Consider the following 21,091-nt stretch of genomic DNA (forward strand, 5'->3'; position numbering starts at 1 on the left):
TATGCATGTCCTGATAACCTTTCAGTTAAAATCATCAGTTAATATCTTTCTATATTTATCAATATATAGATGTAATAAAAGACCTGAAACCCCTATTTAAACAACAAAAGTTGGGTTGGATATTAACATCTATAAATAAACTTGACATTTAATATGACGTGATTCATTTTATTTGAAGTATGCCAAAAGTCAAAACCCTCCTTGATCCTTTCATTTCTCCTGTTATTAAACTCTTATCTCTAAATTACAGGCAGGTGAGCAGAACTCAAACGCATTCATTAAGAACACTGCTGTTGTTACATGCTGCCATCTAGCGATGATAACTTTGCTGTGAGATGAAAATACTTATTTCACAGAGGAAATATTGCTTTTCACACTGAACAAACTAAAAGGTAATTTAAAGGTCAGTATTTAAGTATTAGCACATATAGGCTAACTTTTTTTTTTTTTTGCTATCTTAGATAGATAGATAGATAGATAGATAGATAGAACCCACTATCCTCTTGCATTCTACTCTGTTGGCCCGTAGAGGGCGCTATACACATATAAACACATAGACGCACATCTTGATTAAAGTTGAACTAACTACAAGAGAAAAGAGCTCAGCATACAGCTTCACAACATAAAAACATGCTACCCACTCACTATGGCAGTCTGGCCCTTCGAACACAATATCCCGGATCTCTGTGCAACTCGACAGAATATATTAATGAAAATGATTCAGTGAAAATTCCCGACAGCGTTTTGTTTCATATAATGTTCATGATATTAGGACCCATATGCCGATAGCGGACACTTCTCGTGGTCCAGGTCCGGTTCTGGGCTCGCAGTAATCGGATCTGTGGGTGGTTCTTCCTCTGCTCTGCCGGCTGTTGCTTCAGTCATACTTTCACAAAAAACCAGGGCGTTGTAATAAAGGATCAAATTGATGCCATCACATTTGTTTACACCATCCAGACGTGCGCGCTCACTTTTAATAAATAGTTTTATATAGAAAAGTTAAAGATGGATTTTAACGTGAAAAGACTGGCAGCGGACGCTGGTACTTTATTCAGCCGGGCAGTGCAAGTAAGTGCTAATTCAGATTAGTAACGATGCTTAAAGTTTTAAATTAAGTTTTACTTCAACAATTTGATCCTAAACACTTGCGTTTTGGGGCATTAAGGCGCTTTAAGATAATTTTTATGTATATCACCCCGCATTTCTGTATCTGTTTCTCTCTTATCCACGGCCTCTCTTTCTCTCTCGCGCTGTAACGTTAAATCTGTTTTGTTCAGCGACTACGCATTACAGACTTATTTTTTTTATTTTACTGCAAAATCAAACATTAAATGCTCAGTTATGTCTTATAGGCATGTATACTTTGTTATATGGCCAAAATACACTGATGTTTTCACTTTTTGTCCAGGTTCAGTTTGTGATGCTAACGCTAACAGGCTAAAGCAGAGTTTAATCCGGCAGACCTCAGCACATCCACACACAAAGGCTGTGTCTTAAAACCTACCAAGCTGTCTAGCTAGACAACATTTTTAGCCATCAGCATAGAGATTGTCATGTTTGCTGATGACGTGGATAAAGAAAAAGAAAATAAAATAAAAAAACACGCTGATATGACGGCCATAAACGCTGCTACTAGGATTTGAGACACAACCACTCACATAACACAATGCAATAACAAACACCTCAGTGTGTTTATCAAGTTTCAGATACCTTGTTTCAGATATTTTTGACAGTAATATTGGCAAAGTATGCTCCTCAAAAAACAACAATAAAATAAAAATCTGTTGTCTTTACAAACAGTTCACAGAAGAAAAATTCGGCCAGGCTGAGAAGACGGAGTTGGATGCACATTTGGACAATCTCCTCACCAGAGCTGAAAGCTCTAAACACTGGACAGAGAAGATTTTGAAGCAGACGGAAGTGTTACTGCAACCAAACCCAAGTAAGATCCATTCAGTGATTAGACGATTCATTAGCGATGACATCTGAATCTAATTAGTTAGGTTTCTAGGACTTTCTAATATTTGTATGTTTTGATGGTACAATTTAATTACTATTTTTCTCTCACAAGGTTCATCTTGGAAACCATTGTTTAATCTTTTCCTCATAGTGTTCAAATCTCACCGCAATGTCAGAAACTACAGCTGCTCTCCTCACTTATGCTGCCACACCACTTAAAAAGAAATCAGCAGGACAGAGAAACAGAGAGGGAACAAACAGCTGATCAAAACACAGAACTAGCACGCACACCTGTCTACTCAATCACATCTGGAAAATTACACTCCTTTACGCTTCTTTTTGTATTTAGAGGTTATTTTTCCATTATTATTATTAATAGTCTTGTCATACACTGAAAAAAGGAAGTCTTAACATCTAAATTAATAGATTTTAAGTTAAAAATATTATTGAACACCACTGAATCTACCTAAATGCGTCAGGTTACACCAATGAGACTGAAGTTCTGTTTGATCAGGTAAAAATAGCTCTGTAAAGTAACAATTGTACCATGTAAAGTATCACTTTTTACAGTGTACTCATAAATATTTGAATCAGTCTTCATATGCAAACAAAACCTTCATATTAAAACAAAATCAATGAATTAAAGAGTTGTGTATGTGGCATTGATCCATAGTCCTAATATGTAACATAGGTTTGCATTATAATGTAATTGTTATTACCTGCATTTTCAGATGTCAGAATAGAAGAGTTCTTGTATGAAAAACTGGACAAAAAGGTGCCAACACGGATGAACAACCATGAGCTTCTGGGTCAGTCCATGATAGACTCTGGGAATGAATTTGGGCCTGGAACGGCCTACGGTAAGCATCAAACACAAGGGCAGCATAGTGCCCTAATTACCCATAGTACTTCATTCAGTAGTACTAATAGTACTACATAATAGTAGTCCATTGCTGTGTGCCAATGCCCCATTTCCTCTTGCTTGAACGTAAATGCCTAAAACACTAGTAGTCTGTAAATCAGATGTGAAAGCCTATTTATTGTTATGAGAATACCCTCTAGACATCTCATAATTTTGTTAAAATATTGATTCAGTCTGTTTCTGTCCACAGGAAACGCTCTGATAAAGTGCGGCGAGACGGAGAAGCAGATCGGAGGAGCGGAGCGAGAGTTCATTCAGAGCTCTGCTATCAATTTCCTCACGCCTTTCCGCAACTTTTTAGAAGGAGATTTCAAGACTATATTGGTGAGATCAGGCAACCCTAACAACACATGGATTTCTTGAACATTTTATTCTTAAACATTGCTATGTGTGCTAGCATTCAAAAGTCTAGGGTCAGTATGACTCAGTAAAAAAAAAAACTATTATTCAGCAACAATGCATTAAATTGATCAAAAGTGACAGTAAAAACGTTTACATTGTTACGAAAGTTTCTATTTCAAATGAATACTGTTGTTTTGTTTTCCCAAAAAAATAAGCAGCACAACTGTTTTAAACATTAATAATAATGAATGTTTTTTGAGTAATAAATCAGCATATTAAAATTATTTTTGAAGGATCATACAGAATAAATTACATTTTAAAATATATGAAAAAAAAAAAAAAGTCATTTTAATCTGTACTAATATTTAACAACATTACGGTTTTTACTGAATTTTACTGCATAAGAGTCTTCTTTTCAAAAATCATACTGAGATTAAACTGTAAATTAAAACTGGGATGCATACAATTTTTGATTTTGATTACATTTTTAAACCACATATGGATCAGCTTTGTAAATATGGATTTAATGTTTTTTTGGGGGGGGGGGACTACAAAAAAACGAAATAAATTTGAATCAGATACACTAAAAAAGACAAGACTAATTCTGAAAAAAACCTATGGTTCATTGTGTTCTTAAGAGGTCAAAAACCATCCAAACGTATGTGAAGCTGCAACAGGTTTAACTTAAAGAATGTCTGAGTTTTTAACAACAAAAATTTTACTTCAACAAACCAAACACGTCTGCTTCTATACAGAAAGAGCGCAAACTGCTTCAAAACAAACGACTGGACCTTGATGCTGCAAAGACCAAGCTAAAGAAAGCCAAAATGGCTGATGCCAGAGCTCTGGTGAGTTATTATTGCTTATTTAAATATGATTTAATGTCAGTGATTTTCCTATTGAACTTCTTTACAAATAAGCTACCGCCTAGACAACTAGTAATCAGAGATCTCCTCTAAATGCAGCTCTTCGCTGTCTCTTGTTTTTGCGTCGGCACACGGTAGCCCCTCAGAACTACCCCTCCTCCAGGGGACGCTGGCTATGTTACCAATTTCTCCTTCATGGTGAATTTCCTCCATGTGAAGTGGCTGAAGGTTGGTCTGTGTGTCTTTCACTCGAGTGCCAAGCACTGTTCTGCTTCAGAAGAGCCACCTTTAAGACGTTAGTTCCTCTTTAAGCTGTTGATTAAGCTCTTTTGTCCCAGATATTAGCAGCATGTGTGTGTTCCCAGGTTCCTTTTTTGTTGTGCATATAGAGTTTGGAAAGAGGATATCTATGTTTGCTCAACATCATGATGACATTTCAAAACTGCTCATTGCCCTTGGCCCCAGTTTCACAAGAGAAGTAAAGAAGTGCTTCAAGATCTCCTCATGACCGGCACTCAACCTACACACATGTATATATATATATATACCCACTTAAACACATTGGTACCCTAACAAACAGCGGCCCTCTTTCAAAATGGGAAGTGTTTAGTTTGCTTCGATTCGCTGTGAATTTCGCAAGTAATTTTTTCTACAAATAGTCCATGTTCCCTGCAGCAGTGATTTATGTTGAATCCTTAATCATGCTAACCATAGTTTTTAACAAAATACCATGTTATATTTATTATTACTATGATAAAATTGTTAACTTGGTGTTAGCGTCACTTTCATCAACATAAGAAATTAAAATGACTCTGAAAGTGTCTTATTTGAAGGACATCACATGATTTTTTTATGTTTTAATCACAATAACTAGTAATAACTATGGTATTTTGGTGGAAACTTGGGTTACTGTGCTAAATTTTCCTCAGTGATGTTAGCTGCTATTGGATGTTTAGTGTTAACACTCATGTCTGTCTCTAAATGTATTATCGCTGTTTTCAAATGCTGTGCAGATGTGGGCAGAGGAAGTGACGAAGGTAAGAAGAATGTTCTGGCGCGCTAATGTGAAAACTGCAAACTGTGTCATGATGAGTTTCTCTCTGCAGTGAAAAACTGAAAATAGACTAGTTGAACTACATTGCCTAATGTTTCGTTTCCAGCATTTTGTGTTAACATAGGGTGACCATACGTGCCATTTTCCCAGGACGCGTCCTGGGAAAATGGCACGTATGGTCACCCTATGTTAACACAAAATGCTGGAAACGAAACATTAGGCAATGTAGTTCAACTAGTCTATTTTCAGTTTTTCACTGCAGAGAGAAACTCATCATGACACAGTTTGCAGTTTTCACATTAGCGCGCCAGAACATTCTTCTTTAAGGAACCGTCTGTATGGTATTTTGATGTCATACACCGATCGGTATGCACACGCAAAGCCAAAACCTAGATACTTTAGGCAATATAGAAATCCTGGCCAGGACGCGTCCTGGGAAAATGGCACGTATGGTCACCCTATGTTAACAAAGCTTTTTTTGTGCATGTCATTTTTACGTTTCCACTTTCCAGTGTCATACAAGATTCCCCAATGCATGATCAAAAACAGCAAAATATCCTGTTCTAGGTAATCAAAAGAACTTTTCTTTAAAAATGAATGAGCTATGCTAGTAGGCTACGGTGTTAGGTTGCTAACTGAAGGCAAACTGAAAACACAGATGCAAGGTCATCACAAGGGATCTTGCATGACACTGACTTTACTGAAGTCTCTTTTAATATTTTATGACCACACCAGTATTATTTTAGTATTTTTTTAGTTAATAATAATTTGAAATTTTAATTGTTTTATCTATATTTTCATTTTCATTTTAGTTTTCAAGTTTTAGTCATTTTTGTAATTTTTATTAGTTTATTATTATTTTTTAATCTTTAATTACTTTTGACCTCACCAGTATTATTGTAGTATTCCTTTAGTTAATAATATTTTGAATTGTTTTTAAGCATATTTTCGGTTTTCACTTTTTTTTTTTGTCATTTGTATTAGTTTATTATTTTTTATTATTCTTTTAACTTTAATTACATTTTTCAGTTTTAGTCATTTTAGTACTTACGTTATAACTTAAAGTTTATTTCAATTAGTTGCCATGTAGCATTTCTAATTTTCATTGTAAGTTTTTTTTTTTTTCATCTAATAGTTTATTTAATTTCAGCTTAATTTCATTACTGAAAATTATATTTAGTTATTTATAGTTAACAACATACTGCATCCAAAATCCCCATATTTCTTATATTATTGCATTAACTTCATAATCTCAGTCAGCGGAAGCAATGTGTCATCTGTGTATTTTCCATTTACTTAAAATGCGTATTTATACTTAGGAAGTACACATATTTGGACACGGGTTAGAGATACAACTTCTCTAAGAGGATTTATACAGAGCTTCCTTAATACCGACTAGCTGACTGCTCATCTATCAACTAGTTGATTTTGAAAATACGTAGTTTTTGCTCATCGCTAGCAGACTAGCGCTTGGTTTTCTCTTTAAAACCGGTCAACAATATCTGTATGAAAACGCACTGGCTATTTTTTCAGTTCCCAGTTGCTTTGTTCTCTTTAAACAATGTGAGGTCTTTTAAGTGCATTAGTTGTGATGAATCTCACATCATCCACAATTGTGTACGTTTTATGTAAGTGAAACATTCCCCGACTATCTCTCTCTCTCTTTCAGGCCGAGCAGGACCTGAAGTTGACACAGAGTGAGTTTGACAGACAGGCAGAGATCACCAGGCTTCTTCTGGAAGGAATCAGCAGTACGCATGTGAGCTCATGTGAAAACCTGCCGCCCACTGGGCCGCCTGCCAATTCAATTCTCACAACCCTTCAGTTTTATTCTACAATCCCAAGGTCTGATCTATAACAAACCACATCATCTCTCTCCCAACCTTGTTTTTGTCCCAGGCCCATCATCTCCACTGTCTTAATGATTTTGTGGAGGCTCAGATGACATATTACGCCCAGTGTTACCAGTACATGGTCGACCTCCAAAAGCAGTTGGGAAGGTAAGTCATTTTTTACCAGTGTATATTTTTTCTTTTTATAATAATTTAAATAATTATATAACTCATCTGGACTTTCTTTTTTCCCTCTAGCTTCCCTTCGGCTTTCTCTTCCAACAACAACCAGTCAACAGCCAGCGCCGCAGCCAGCGTATCTGTACCCATCCTGCCGCTCTCAGCCCCTCTTCCTGCCACCACAACCAATGCGTCTTCAGGTTTCACCGAGCTGCAAAACTTCAGCGGGAGCCGTAAAGCGCGGGTGCTCTATGATTACGATGCCGCAGGCAGCAATGAGCTCTCCTTATTGGCCGATGAGGTGGGCGGCCCATTTTTATTTTGTACAACAGTCTTATGGTTTGAATTCCCACTAACTTGTCTCTTATTTCAGGTGATCATGGTGAGCAGCGTTCCAGGCATGGACTCTGATTGGCTGATGGGTGAACGTGGAAATCAGAAGGGAAAAGTGCCCATTACTTATTTGGAGCTACTAAATTAAGAAAAAAAAAAAAGAAGTGTTGTTGGAAACAGAAACGTATAGTGTATTCCAGCTGTGCTGCGTACCGTATATGCAACCTTGACATCTCGTGCTGCTTACATGCAACAGTATTTTATTGGATGTGACATCTGGCAGTCCCAGAATGGGAAGAGGTTCTAACCGGACAAGTGTTTACAAATGAATTAATGCAGAATATTTTTTTTTATGCTTTTGATGTGACATGCCTATATATTATACAAAAAAAAAAAACAAGCAAGAGTGTCTTAGAGTATTTACATGTGTTTACAACAAGAAAGTGTTAGTCAAGTCAAGTCACCTTTATTTATATAGCGCTTTATACAATACAGATTGTCAAAGCAGCTTTACAGTGTTAAACAGGAAAAACGTGGCGATAATGTAAGAGCACAATAGAAAACAGTCAGTTTATCAGTTAAAAAGACTGTAATTTTTCTGAAATTTTAAGTGGTTTCCATTATGTACATGAACTCATTTCAGGTTCTAGAGCATTTTAAAAGCATTCATGTAGACGTGGAGACGTAAATATGCCATAATTTATTTTCAGGGTCTCATATACAGCCCAGCCATCTTCTGCGGTTTACATTTCTCTTTATTGCGTTAAAAGTTTGAGCACACAAAGAAAATGCTTTATTTGCACGCAGACAGCCTTTCTTGTTATGCATTATGAAACTGTCTTTATATACTTCAAACCACATTAAGCATACATCTAGTTATAGAACTATTCATTTCATGATAAAAACAAAATCTATTTACTGATAACAGTACTTTTTTATACCTATGTGCCTTACATTTGTCTTGGAATTGATGTTTTTAAACTCTTTAAAGCAAAAAAAGACATTGTTGAGAGATGAGTGCTAATTTTATGCATATTGTGCCACCCAATATTTAATAAAAGCACAATTTTTTTGTTTACTCTGACAGTATAACTACAAAAACACAGGTTATCTAACTGCTTAAATTCTGCGATTACTAACAGATTTATAAACAATGTTTTTGTTACATAATAAACAAAAATGTGTTGACTTTTTACCCTTCTGTTTTGATTTTGAATCGTCTCGTCTCATTTCATGTGCTGTTCAGAATATGTATTTAATTCTTTCTGCAGTATACTTACAGAGTTAATAAGCTTGAGATGTTTTTAACTTCAAACCATTGCTTCTGGCTAAAATACAGGTCATCTGTCCATAATATTGCTTTCTCTTGTGACAGTTTAAAGTTTAAATGCCTTAATTGATTTAGTTTTTCTTGCAAACAAACAGTTTTTCACTTCACAAGACATTAATTGATGGACTGGAGTCTGTGGATTACTTCTTGTGGTGTTTTTATGAGCTGTTTGAACTCTCATTCTGACGGCACCCATTCACTGCAGAAGATCCACTGGTGACCAAGTAATTTAATGCTAAATTACTCCAAATCTGTTCTGATAAAGAAATAAACTCATCTACATCTTGGGTGGCCTGAGGGTGAATATATTTTTTGGGGCGAACTATTCCTATAAGACATTCAAGGCACTAACCAACTAACCAAATAAATTAAAGAGTTTTATTTCAAAGATGACAAATGGACGCACACTTACTAAATGAAACAATAGGTAAATAGGAAGCTGTATAGCATACTAGTACTATATAATTGCATAATGCGTACTGTTTCACATGCTTTTTCAAGAAAAACAGTAGTAAGCAGTGTGTTAGTATTTCGCACAGCATCTATGTTGAAATATGAATAACTTCTTTCAAATGTCAGTAAAGGTCAGGCTTTTCACTCGGCAGTCATTTTTGATTTCTAAATAATATTTTGGAATGGGAAAGTACCTTAAAGTTAAACATAATGTGCAATAATTCGTACATTATTATTATTATTGAATGTACCTGAATAGGCATTTTCTTGAATAAAGCCTACCTCTCTTTAATGAACAAGGAAGCTGTATAGCATACTAATACTATATAATTGCATAATGCGTACTGTTTCACATGCTTTTTCAAGAAAAACAGTAAGCAGTGTGTTAGTATTTCGCACAGCATCTATGTTGAAATATGAATAACTTCTTTCAAATGTCAGTAAAGGTCAGGCTTTTCACTCGGCAGTCATTTTTGATTTCTAAATAATATTTTGGAATGGGAAAGTACCTTAAAGTTAAACATAATGTGCAATAATTCGTACATTATTATTATTATTGAATGTACCTGAATAGGTATTTTCTTGAATAAAGCCTACCTCTCTTCAATGAACAGAGAAAAAGAATCTAAAGAGTCACGGACTCCCCTTCATTGTTAAATATAAATCACGCGTCATCATTATATATAATATAACATGCTGTTGTTGATGTCTTGCCGTACGGTGCTGACAGGCTCATGTGTTGGTGTTGCTCTCGTGTAAACAGCGCGCGGGTGGTCAGCGAGGGGAGGGTTAAAGGGAAGTTGTGCTGAACAGGCTGTTGACTTCCTGTGCTGTTGTGCCTCAGCAGGCGTTCATTCTTGCTGGCCGTTACTCAGCCTCACATGCCGAGAGGGCTATGCTCAGTTCCTTCCCGAAAACAGCAATGTGAGAGCCGACCTGCGAAGTGCTCCTTTCTGCTTCTGCAAAAAACTCAAGCCTGATGAACACTGAGACTTTACGATTTTAATGTAGCTCTGAAAACTACACACAAATCTAAAATACACCACGTAAAGTACATCTAAAAATCTAATACACAAAATCTAAATACATCTAAAAAAGTTTTTATGTATATGTGTGTGTCAGTTTGAAATGTCATTCATTTTAATTTGAACATTTAAAATAAAAATTACATTTCTAACTATACTTATATAATGTATTAATGTTAATGTTTTAGATTTATTTTGGGGGTCCCTTGTCTTTAATCCTTTACCAAACTTTTACCAAAATACAAATGTGGCTTTACCTGGTACATTGATGGTATCAGATGGTAATACTATTGAACTGAATAATTATCGGCCTAAATATTTAGATTGTAGCCTACTCCAACATAGCTCAGATAATATTATAAATGTAAAAAAAAAGCAGTATTACAATGGTACCATGATAGATAGATAGATAGTCAAAAATCTGGGTGTTATATTAGATAGCAACTTGTCTTTTGAAAATCATATTTCCCATATTACAAAAACAGCATTCTCCCATCTTAGAAACATTGCCAAGTTACGAAACATGTTGGTTTCTCTGTTGTAACTAGGACTTACACAAGCTTCAGTCTGGATCCAGAACACCTGAGAAGAGATGATGCCAACCCCTCAGAGGACCTCAGATGATGCCAACCCTGAAACAACATACAGAACTACCACATTTTGCTATAAGTTTGATTGCATCATATAATAATTGCTGTTAATAGTGTTCATCGTCTGTTTTCTTACGTCTTAAATTGATTTTTCATCAATGCCATGTGTACATTAACTGACAGTCACCACTGATAAGCTACCACTAAATATTGTAGAAACTTAATTTGCTGTAAAGTTGCTTTGCAATGATTTGTATCGTGAAAAGCGCTGTACAAATAAACTTGACTTGACTTGACATAGATAGATAGATAGACCTGCGCATTGGTTATTTTTTCCTATCATAAAGATAAAAAAAAAAGATTTTGGTTGAACATAACTCTGTTTTAAGGGTTTCTAAAAGTGCATTTCCTCTTTGGAGGACAACAACTTTTATTATTAAAAACAATCTCAAAGTCATTAATTTCAGTTGAAACTTGAATACTGCGAGATATCTGAAGGCCTATAAAACCCCTGCTTCCCCCAACCCATTTTAAACAGACTTTTCAGGACTGAATTTGATCCAAACTATGGCAGATGTGCCTCTGAGCCCATGCCTGTGACTGTGCTCCCTAGTTTCTCTTTTTCTCTCTCTTTCTCTGTTCAAACCGCCATGACCTAGAGAAACACCACAGCGGTATTCTGGTTACACTCTGGTTTAACATGCACACATGGCTCTGCAGTGTAAACAACACACTCATACACACGACACACAGACAGGTTCCCATGCTCGCTGCCTCACAGATATTTAGCTTTAATTTGTCTTCTTGTCACACACATTATGCCACAAAATCATGAGAAATCCCATGTAGGCTGAGGTGCTAGTCAGCATGGTTTAGGTTTGGTGGTCTAACCCTGATGATCCCTGCAGTAAGAAATCTGACAAAGAATCCTTGCATTGGTCGATGTGGATACTCACTGTGGCCACGGCCACATAATTACCTTTTGTTTGTACTTTAGAATCATATATTACAGTTATACAATATTGTATATTGTGCATTTGGAAGGATTTTACAGTTAGACAGATTTAAGTTTTACAGTTAGATTTAGAGTTTTATTGGAACCTAATCGTGTAAATGACTGAACCACTTGAGCGATATTTCAGATGAAAGATAAATATGATAGCAATCCTTTACGTCCTGCCACAACTGCCTCTGAGAACTCGGTATGGAGCAAAACCACACCACCGCCACCCCCTCTATGATACTGAGAGCTGGGCAGTTGCTACAGGTCTTAGCAAAACAGGAAATTTCATGTTTCCTTTGCTACTTTTAGCGAATGCTCTGCGAACTTCTGAGAAACTACATACATGCAGTATGTAGTGCAAGTGAGCGACTAATTGGGACTGATATAGCCTATAATAAAAAGCCCATAATATGAAGAACACTCTTGTAGAATTTGACCCCCAAATCAAATCCAAGTCAATGAATATGACCATAACAAGTGTTAAATTCTTAGCAGCAGTCGAGTATGGCTCTTTTAGAGGCATGTTTGCAAATGGATTATGTATTTGAATCAAGGACGTAATAACATGTTCAATATTCAGGGTAACCAAATTTAAACGTTTGACAATCTGCCACTGAAAAACCCATTTTGATCCGCCACTAAAAATGTCTTTGTTGGTTACAGCCCTAATTTGATGTTTAACCTAATCTCACACATTAATATTTGACTGGGGAACTTGTTTGATCAAATAAATGAAATTATACATTTAATATAAAAAGCTCTGGCACAAGCCATCAAGTACTAGAAAGAACAAGCTTATGAGTTTGATTGTCAAGGAACACATATACCAATAAAATGTCTAACCCAGCTAACAGGGAACATTCTCACAACTTTCACTAACGTTTTTTAAAAGTTATTTAAATGTTAGGAGTAAACATTCTTAAAGTAATGTCTATGGAACATTCTAGTAACTTTATTAATATTATATATGAGTTCTCATAACACTGAGAGAAAACCTTTGAGAGATCAACATTCTCAGAATGTCTTTATGATGTTATTTGTACTTGAACATTTTTATAATGTTGAGAAAACGTTATTAGAACAACATTCTCACAATGTTCTTATGATGTTATTTGTACTTGATGTACGTTCTAAGAAACGTTTTTGTAACCTTTAAATAACGTTATAATTACGACAAGAAAACTGGACATTTTATCGTTCTTAGAATATTGAAAAATAGACTAACTTTAATAACGCAATATTTTGGATAAAAATAATGTTAGCAGAGCATTGTGAGAAATGTTTTTGTAACCTTTAAATAACGTTATAATCATAACAAGAAAACTGGACATTTCTACATTTTAGCTTGTAACTTTGTTACCTGGGATATTGAATGCACCACAAGTTGCTTTGGATCAAGCTTTTGCCAAATGAATAAAATAAATGCAAATATAAAATATCATGACTGAAAGTATAATTGCAACTTTTCATTAAAAGGGAAATATCTTTCACATTGACAAACCATCCAGCAGCCAAACGCTTTTCATGCATTTTAATGAGGATAAAATGAAATACATTCATGTTTAGAGACCAATATGGCCTAAATCTTTCACATTAATATCATATTTCTCTTCCTTTATGTCCAGATGTCTGAAAGTAGCAACCTTTAAGAGCATATTTAACATGTTAGCCCCTTCCCAGCAGGCACTGGACGTCTATATAACGTCAGATTGACATTGGGCATAACTTCGGGCAGACGTTGCATTTTAGTTGAAAATGAAAATCGGGTTGACGTCAGTATTTGACTTAACGTTGGATTTTGGTTACACAACCTAAAAACAACAAAATATCAACATCAGCTGACGTCAGTATTGGACACCAATTTAACACTGACATTAGACGTTGAATTTACATTGAATTTTGGTCACCAGACGTCGCAACCGAAATTTAACCAAATATCAACATCTTATGATGTTGTGTGCCTGCTGGATTATATTACAGAGACATTCATTAGTTTTACAATAGCATGCATCTCAATAAGGAGCCGGCCTCCAGCATCTCTTTTTAATAGCACGAGGCAACATTCTTGGCTTAAAGGTGAGCATATAAATGACGGATATACCCATGATGGAAACACTAACTGTTACAAAGAGAAGAATGTACCAAACAACAGACTCTTCATTGCTGAAACCACCACAGTGGATGGCGTCCAAAAGCACAACCTTGTGACGCCTGTGGTTTAAGTCCAAACATGTAATCTCTGAGAGATCTACAATACTGATGCCTTTATTCTCCCCGAAGGTACTGTACCAGTTTAAATGGCAACAGTTGAAGGCATTTCCATTCATATAAACAATCTGCAGTCTTTGAGCTAACATGCCAGCATGTTGGGACGGGATGGTTGTCAACATGTTATCCCTCAAGTCCAGAAGCTTCAGGTTTAATGCTATTAGAGATTCAGGAAGTTCTGGTAGTGAGTTTCTACAGATGTTTAAACTTTTCAAATGGCCGTATAAAGAGAAGTCAAAGTCTTGAAGACCAGTATTACCAAGTCCCAAGTGCTGCAAAGTGTTTGCGAGACCTTCCAGAGATTCCTGTTTGAGGTTTAGGTCCGGATTGTTAGAAAGTTCGAGATGGGTTAGAGGTGTGCCCTTGAACGCTGAAGACGGGATGTTCTGAATGCTACACCCGGCAAGATAGAGCTGTTTTAGGGAAACGATGTTGGACCACTCAACGCATCCCGAGGAACTCGGCAAGTAACACACATCCACAGTGTTGTGACTGAGATCTAGTGTACAAAGTTTTGGTAGACTAGCAAAAATCCTAGTTGGGACGTTCTGAAGGTCATTTGTACTCAGATTGAGATGCGTGAGATTGTTCAGCTCGCTAATGGAGTGTTGGCTTGCTTTCAGCTCGGTTAACCTGTTTCGGCTAACGTCCAGGTCATAGAGGGTGACAGGTAGATCTTCAGGCGTCAAACTGAAGGACTGTAAACAGTTGCTTCTCAGCCTCAGCCAGTAAAGATGCGGCATCTGCTGAATGAATCCCTGAGGGAAGTAGTTCACCTTGTTTTCACTCAAGTCCAGGAGCTCTACTGAGGAAAGATCACCGTGAAGGTTCTCATTCCAGAGCTCTACTGTGATGCTGCTTACATTTTGCCCCAAGTTGTAGTACTCAACACTAGTGGACCAGTTTGAAGATGTGTAATTTGATAAGTGTTGGTAAAAACCAACTCGATTATTGGACAACAACAAAGTTCTTATTCGGTTTTTTGTTGGAAGGAATGGAAAGAACAGTAAATGGTTGTCAGACAGATCCAACGTCTCCAGCTGAAAGGTCTCAGTCAAATTTTGATTGGTTATGAACCATTCAATGGAATTGTGGCTGGCGTTTAGGACCAGCAGTTGGGTCATTTCAAAGTTGACCAAACATGGTAAGCAGTTGAAGGCCAAGTTCAACCTTTGGAGCTTTTTCATATGATCAAATGCTCCATCGATCTCAAACAACAAGTTTCTCTCGACGTTCAGCTCCCTAAGCTGATGAAGGTTTCTGAATGTTGACTCATCCAGCCTCAGCATGGCATTCCGGGACAAGTATAGAGACTCAAGCGAGGACAGATTCTGTACCAGCAGAGACACCATGTCCTCCGAGAGGCCATTACCTGAAAGATCAAGGGTCTTTAGTTGGGACAGAGAGCTTAAGGACTGGGCCACTTGCTTGTGTCCATAGTAAAGCTCGTTATTGGCTAAATTGAGGTTTTTTAAAAGAGGCGATTCAGAGAACACACTCTCTTCCACCGTCATTAGCCGATTGTTCCCACAGCTGAACGTCCGTAGAAGAGGATACCTGGAGAGACAACCATCTTGAAGATTTAACAGAAGGTTATTGTCTAAGAAGATCTCCTCAGTTTTATGTGGTAAATGATCTGGTATGGCAGTGAGCTGACAGCTGTTGCACAGAGCCGTGCTTCGGATCTTGAGATGGGGAGAGAGACAAAAAAAAGAGAAGGAAAGACTGATTTTGATTATTCTTACACACAATGGAAAAATAATGAGCTTAATCATTTCCACTACAGGTAATTTGGCCCATCTGAATCTTTTCTAAGCCCATGGAGAACATCAAAGTTAGACAAACAAGCAAATTTAGCCCACTTGTGGTTTGCTGATTAGACTTCATAATAGTTTATACATGTTAAACATGTTTTGTCAAGTAACCTAAAAATGTACTTCATGTGGTAACATCAGGTTACACCACAAGTTAATAGCTTGTTAAGGTAACAGCTGTAAGATTTAGCATTTTGAATACATCTTCTATTTGAAAACTACTATGTAATATGCTAAAGGAATATGCTTATTTCCCTTCCAGAGAATCATCATGCGCATCAGTGGTCATCTAAATGTATTTGTAGTCTTCCCATTTCTCACATACCAGCCTGCAGGGGAAGGTCTGCGGATATCCTGAGACTGAAAGCAGGACAACCAGTAGTGGCACCACTGCATGACAGAGCACGATGGACAAGCGATCGAACACCGGCATCTTAACATGATCACTGTAATGAAGTAATAAAACATGACCACAATGATATATATATATATATATATATATATATACAGAATATATGTTATTAGATATTAAAAACATATGATTACTTACATATACTTTTTTATTTATGCTTTATGTAAATGCACTATTACATGAACACTTTACAGTGTCCATGTAAAGGTGTATTTACAGAAGTATTTTTGAAGTTCCTAAAATATTATTTTGTAAATCTGCTTGAAATTACACATCGCTGTTGCATTAGAATGTCATTTTTGTAATATATGAGTACACAAACACTGTAATATAAAGTGCATCTCAAATCTTTTAGACACTAAAATTCTTCCTTTAAGACACTCCATTTTCAATTTTTATATCATAACAGAAAATACTTTTGACACCTAGCGGTCTACGTGTGGCAGGGACAGCGGAAATTTGTGGCTGCAGCTAACATCAATCGACTCCAGCCAACTGTGATACAGGTTATAAATCAGATTGACAAAATGCACACATTTTGTCACAGACATTAATCAATATACACTGGCCCTAAAAACATTTGGACACTTAGGTCAAACTTAAAAACGTATTAATGTCGCTGCATTAGCAAAATACCTAACCAAATGGCATTTATTCAAAAGAAAGAGTCACTTCAAGCTTAAATTGAAGACATATTACTTTTAATAAAACAAATTGAAATAATAAAAAAATTAATAATTTTTAATGATCAATTTTAAATATAAAAACAGTATATACTGCACATAATTGAAGTTCACTCTTAAAAATCTAAAAGGTCATCATTTGAGAGATCTAAAAAAGTCATTTGTTTGTTGATGCCAGTTGGTTTGATATTTTGTTTTCTAATTTTATTTGACCTTTTGAGTGTGACCTACGAGTCCAATTACTTTTGGGTCCACTGTATGCATCAAAGGTAAGACACAATATCCTGCAAACAGTTAAAAGAGCTCGATCACCACAAAAATTGATAATATTGCACCTTTGAGTAAGATACGGCAAGTGACTATCCCTGTAATGAGTGTACTGAAAGTCGTATTAAATCAAAGATAAACCAAAAGACAATGTGCTATTAAACATTCACCCTGGCCGTTTCACATTTATACACAGTCTGACGTGGGTATACCGTGCACGCTTACCCCAGTGGCAAGGATCGTGCCCTCCGCTCCTCTGTGAAGTTTACAGAAGACCATTACATCGGTTTGCGGGGAGGTTCTGTTGGCTTGGTCTCTCCGAAGATGCAAAGTGCTTGACATCTGCATCTCTGCAATGTCTTTAGTAATTGCGGAAGCAATCAAGCAACGGAAACGCAGTCACATGAAGGCAGCCAAGATCATAAATTTCACACACACGCACGCGCGCACACACTGCAGGGTCAGAAATATGCACGTTAAATATGTAAAAATCGACCACTTCCCACAACAGCAAAAGTATTTTGGTTTCAGTAGGCTAACGGAGCAGGAGAATGAGCATGTAGGACATTTAATGGTTCTTACATAAAAAAACATGAGGAAAAATATTAACGTGATAACCGTCGCGCGTGGAGGTGCAAAAAGCACCTGTAAAAGTTGTATGTTGCACAAACATTTCGACCTTATTTCTGTCTTGTTCAGTAGACCACAAACCTACCAAGTGAACACACCCAAAGCACCCACTACTGGTTTCACTCATCAGATACTACTCGGGAGGAAACCACCAAGAGCTCACACCCTTCCTGCTAGAAAGATGCAGGCCCATCACTTCTGCTCGTTGAAACCGTCACATTCGTCTCACAAGCTGTGCTAAAGTGAAAACTTTTGAAAACGTTCACGCGTGCCACACTGCTTCATTTACAAACACGTCTGCTGATAGCCATCAGCCTAAAAGCAATCCCGGTTTTTTCATGACAGTAATGTATCTCACTGCAGCCCATTTTAATTTCCCTGCAGTAGCCTACATTGCACAGCAAAAAGAAAGGCGTGCGGATTATAGAGTGCAATCAAGTGTGACCTGTTTTAAGGCGCTGCATATACTAAAACCTTATAGTTTCACATAAATAAGACATCTGAAGTGCTAAAAATAAGCACATTTGTGCTTGCTTGTGCAAGACTTGTGTTGTGTGTGGTTCCCAGACCATGGCTAGTGGTTGCCATGCAGTTGCTAGGCTACTGCTAGCACACATACATCACGGAGATGTCTATTTGACGTCTGCAAGACATATATTTTTTAGAGCTTTTGCTCATCTGCAATACGTCTATAGAACGTTTCCTATCAGATGTCAAATAGATGTTTAGAAGATGTTTCTAAGATGTTTATGATTTAGAATGTATGCAAAACTGACATCTTAAAGATGTCTATCAGATGTTTGTACCCAGCAGATGCTTTCCAGATGAAGCGATCTTTAACAGACATCTTGCAGACGTGCGCATGCTATCTGGGTTGTAGTGTGTTGCTGTGCCCTTGTGTCGGGACATTTTAGTGCGTTGCTATGCAGTTGCTAAGGTGTTTTAAATTTCAGTATGTGTCTATGCAGTGGCTAGGGTGTTTCAAGGTCAGAGGTGTCCAAACTCCTTCCTGCAAAGTTTAGCTCCAACTTGCTTCAACACACCTGCCTGGAAGTTTCTAGTATGCCTAGTACAGGGGTGGTCAATGTCGGTTCTGGAGAGCCATAGTCCTGCAGAGTTTTGCTCTAACCTTGATAAAAACTCACCTGCCTGCTGATTTTTAGTAACCCTTAGACCTTGATTAGCTTGCTCAGGTGTGTTTGATTAGGGTGGGAGCTAAAGTCTGCAGGACTGTCCCCTTGTCCAAATACCTACACTCTTGGCCACTTGAGAGCGCATGCGTGCGACAGGAAGCAAGTACACCAGACTGTCCCAGGTCTTAAAAACGCCAAAGCGCAGTGCCCCTAACGCACACTAAATCCACACTCCGCTCCGGAGCGGTATTCGAGGCTTAGTGTATCCCATCATGCATGATGTTGTGGAAATAAATCTTGAGACTTTTTGCTGATATCTCGCGAGAGGTCACGGAAACCGTTCCAATGTAGCCTATATTAAATATTATTAATAGTTAGGTATTAGCTACATATAATTTGGTAGTAAAACAAAGAGTTGCACGTTTTATTGGTGCAAATGAGTAGTGGTGATTATTTTGTAAAACATTTGCAACTGCTTTTTATAATTGAATTAGAAGCATCACAAAATTGTGTCATCTGTTATAGGGACTACTGAACAGACATTTAAAAGTTGATTTTAAAATGCAAAGTATTGAAAATAAAAATAAAGCTCTGTAAACACTTGCATTTTTACAACACTGTAAGTGTGTCCTTTCAGGTAATGAAAAGTTCTACACACACTTGTGGTCTTCATGCTCACTTGAACACTTAGACCAAATACAGGAAATACATCATATAAGTAGTCAAGTGGCCAAGTACAAAGACCGCAAGTGTGGGTAATTGGACAAAGGGTGTGGCTCTCCAGGACTTGGCCACCCCTAGTAAGACCTTGGTTAGTTGGTTCATGTGTGTTCAATTGGGGTTGGAACAAAACTGCAGGACAGTGCAGTGGTCCTTCAGGAGCATGATTTGACACCAGGTTCTAGGTGGTCAGTAAAGCCTATCAAAAGTCTCTATGACAGCAGTTCTAATATTTTGACCCCATGGCCCCCACGTTGTCCACAACAATATTTGAAGGGTGAATGATTTGTCCAGTTATTCATGATTTACTGGATAAGGATTAAGTATAAGAATTTCTGCAAATATGTTTTACTCACAATTTCCACCTGATGAAATGTTTTACAACTTGGCATGACTAGGAAAATGTATATTCATAAAATTTGTAAAAATGCCCATGGAGTTATAAGATTGTATTAATTTACAGTACTTTTTCAGGTCTATCAATCTCAACTTTAGAATTAGACTACTTTATATATTCAGATTTTCCAAGACAGTGAAAAAAAAAATTGTTAGAGGGGAGAATTAAAATGAGAAATATAATTTGTCTTATTTTAAATAATTTTAAGTCATCTAAATGAAGGAATTGTCCTTTCCTGCCATTTTAGATAAACTGCAGCACACAGAGTGAACACTTAAAGGGGTCATATGATGCGATTAAAATTTTTCCTTTCTCTTTGGAGTGTTACAAGCTCTTGGTGCATAAAGAAGATCTGAAAATCCATAGAGATATTCTTTATAAAAGTTAAGCGTCAACCACGCCTACCTAAAACGGCTCGTTCTAACACGCCCCCACATGTCTACGTCACTATGTGGGAAGATTTGCATAACGCCGCCCAAATGTTCACGCAAAGAAAGAAGGCGTAACTTTTATTTTCGCTGTAGGATTGTTGTTGCCTCCGCCGCCATGTCGTGAAGGCGCTGTGTGTTTCGTTGTGAAAGCGAAACTACCTTGTTTGGCCTTCCAAAAGAGGACGATATCCGCTTCGTCATGCCTGGAGCTGATCCGTGCTGGTCGCTGAGGAAATACATCAACTTTGCGCTGTGGATCGCCGGATCGGTTTTCACCATGGACGAAGCGGAGTCCAGCCCGGGGTCGCCACATGTGGTTGCCGCAAGCCCTCCCGCCGCCGCTCACTCAAGCCGGCCTCCCCTCAATCTAGCCGCCAGCCGCTGCTCACTCTAGGCCTCCGCTCAATCTAGCCCGCCGTGTGTGACGCTGTGTTTCGTTGTGAAAGC

At 37.3% G+C, this 21,091-nt stretch overlaps 3 protein-coding genes across 4 annotated transcripts in view; 1 reads left to right on the plus strand and 2 right to left on the minus strand.

Annotated features, from left to right (window-relative positions):
* Positions 1–737, minus strand: part of prkag2a (protein kinase, AMP-activated, gamma 2 non-catalytic subunit a) — a 63,522-nt gene extending 62,785 nt beyond the window's left edge. The window contains exon 1 of the mRNA XM_016498580.1: positions 646–737. The gene's annotated coding sequence lies outside the window, so the exon portion shown is untranslated. The remainder of the gene's footprint in view (positions 1–645) is intronic.
* An 88-nt stretch (positions 738–825) lies between these two features.
* Positions 826–8,005, plus strand: LOC107697708 (endophilin-B1-like). Of its 2 annotated transcripts, XM_016498515.1 has the most exons (10): positions 826–1,068; positions 1,801–1,942; positions 2,691–2,819; positions 3,072–3,205; positions 3,979–4,071; positions 5,103–5,126; positions 6,813–6,902; positions 7,043–7,143; positions 7,234–7,456; positions 7,529–8,005. In XM_016498515.1, the coding sequence occupies exons 1-10, from the start codon at positions 1,006–1,008 to the stop codon at positions 7,634–7,636; spliced, it is 1,107 nt and encodes a 368-aa protein (XP_016354001.1). In that variant the 5' UTR covers positions 826–1,005; the 3' UTR covers positions 7,637–8,005. The 2 variants fall into 2 exon arrangements, with proteins under 2 accessions (XP_016354001.1, XP_016354011.1); XM_016498525.1 differs by lacking the exon at positions 5,103–5,126 and having other exon boundaries at positions 833–1,068.
* Positions 8,006–13,229: 5,224 nt separating this feature from the next.
* LOC107697701 (negative regulator of reactive oxygen species-like) lies at positions 13,230–18,062 on the minus strand. Its single transcript, XM_016498502.1, has 3 exons — positions 17,559–18,062; positions 16,297–16,417; positions 13,230–15,842 (listed from the first exon to the last, which is right to left on the minus strand). The coding sequence occupies exons 2-3, from the start codon at positions 16,402–16,404 to the stop codon at positions 13,902–13,904; spliced, it is 2,049 nt and encodes a 682-aa protein (XP_016353988.1). The 5' UTR covers positions 16,405–16,417; positions 17,559–18,062; the 3' UTR covers positions 13,230–13,901.
* Between the last annotated feature and the right edge of the window lie 3,029 nt (positions 18,063–21,091).

This window comes from Sinocyclocheilus anshuiensis, unplaced genomic scaffold (genome assembly GCF_001515605.1).
Source record: "Sinocyclocheilus anshuiensis isolate Anshui unplaced genomic scaffold, SAMN03320099.WGS_v1.1 scaffold886, whole genome shotgun sequence".
Lineage (NCBI taxonomy): Eukaryota > Metazoa > Chordata > Actinopteri > Cypriniformes > Cyprinidae > Sinocyclocheilus > Sinocyclocheilus anshuiensis.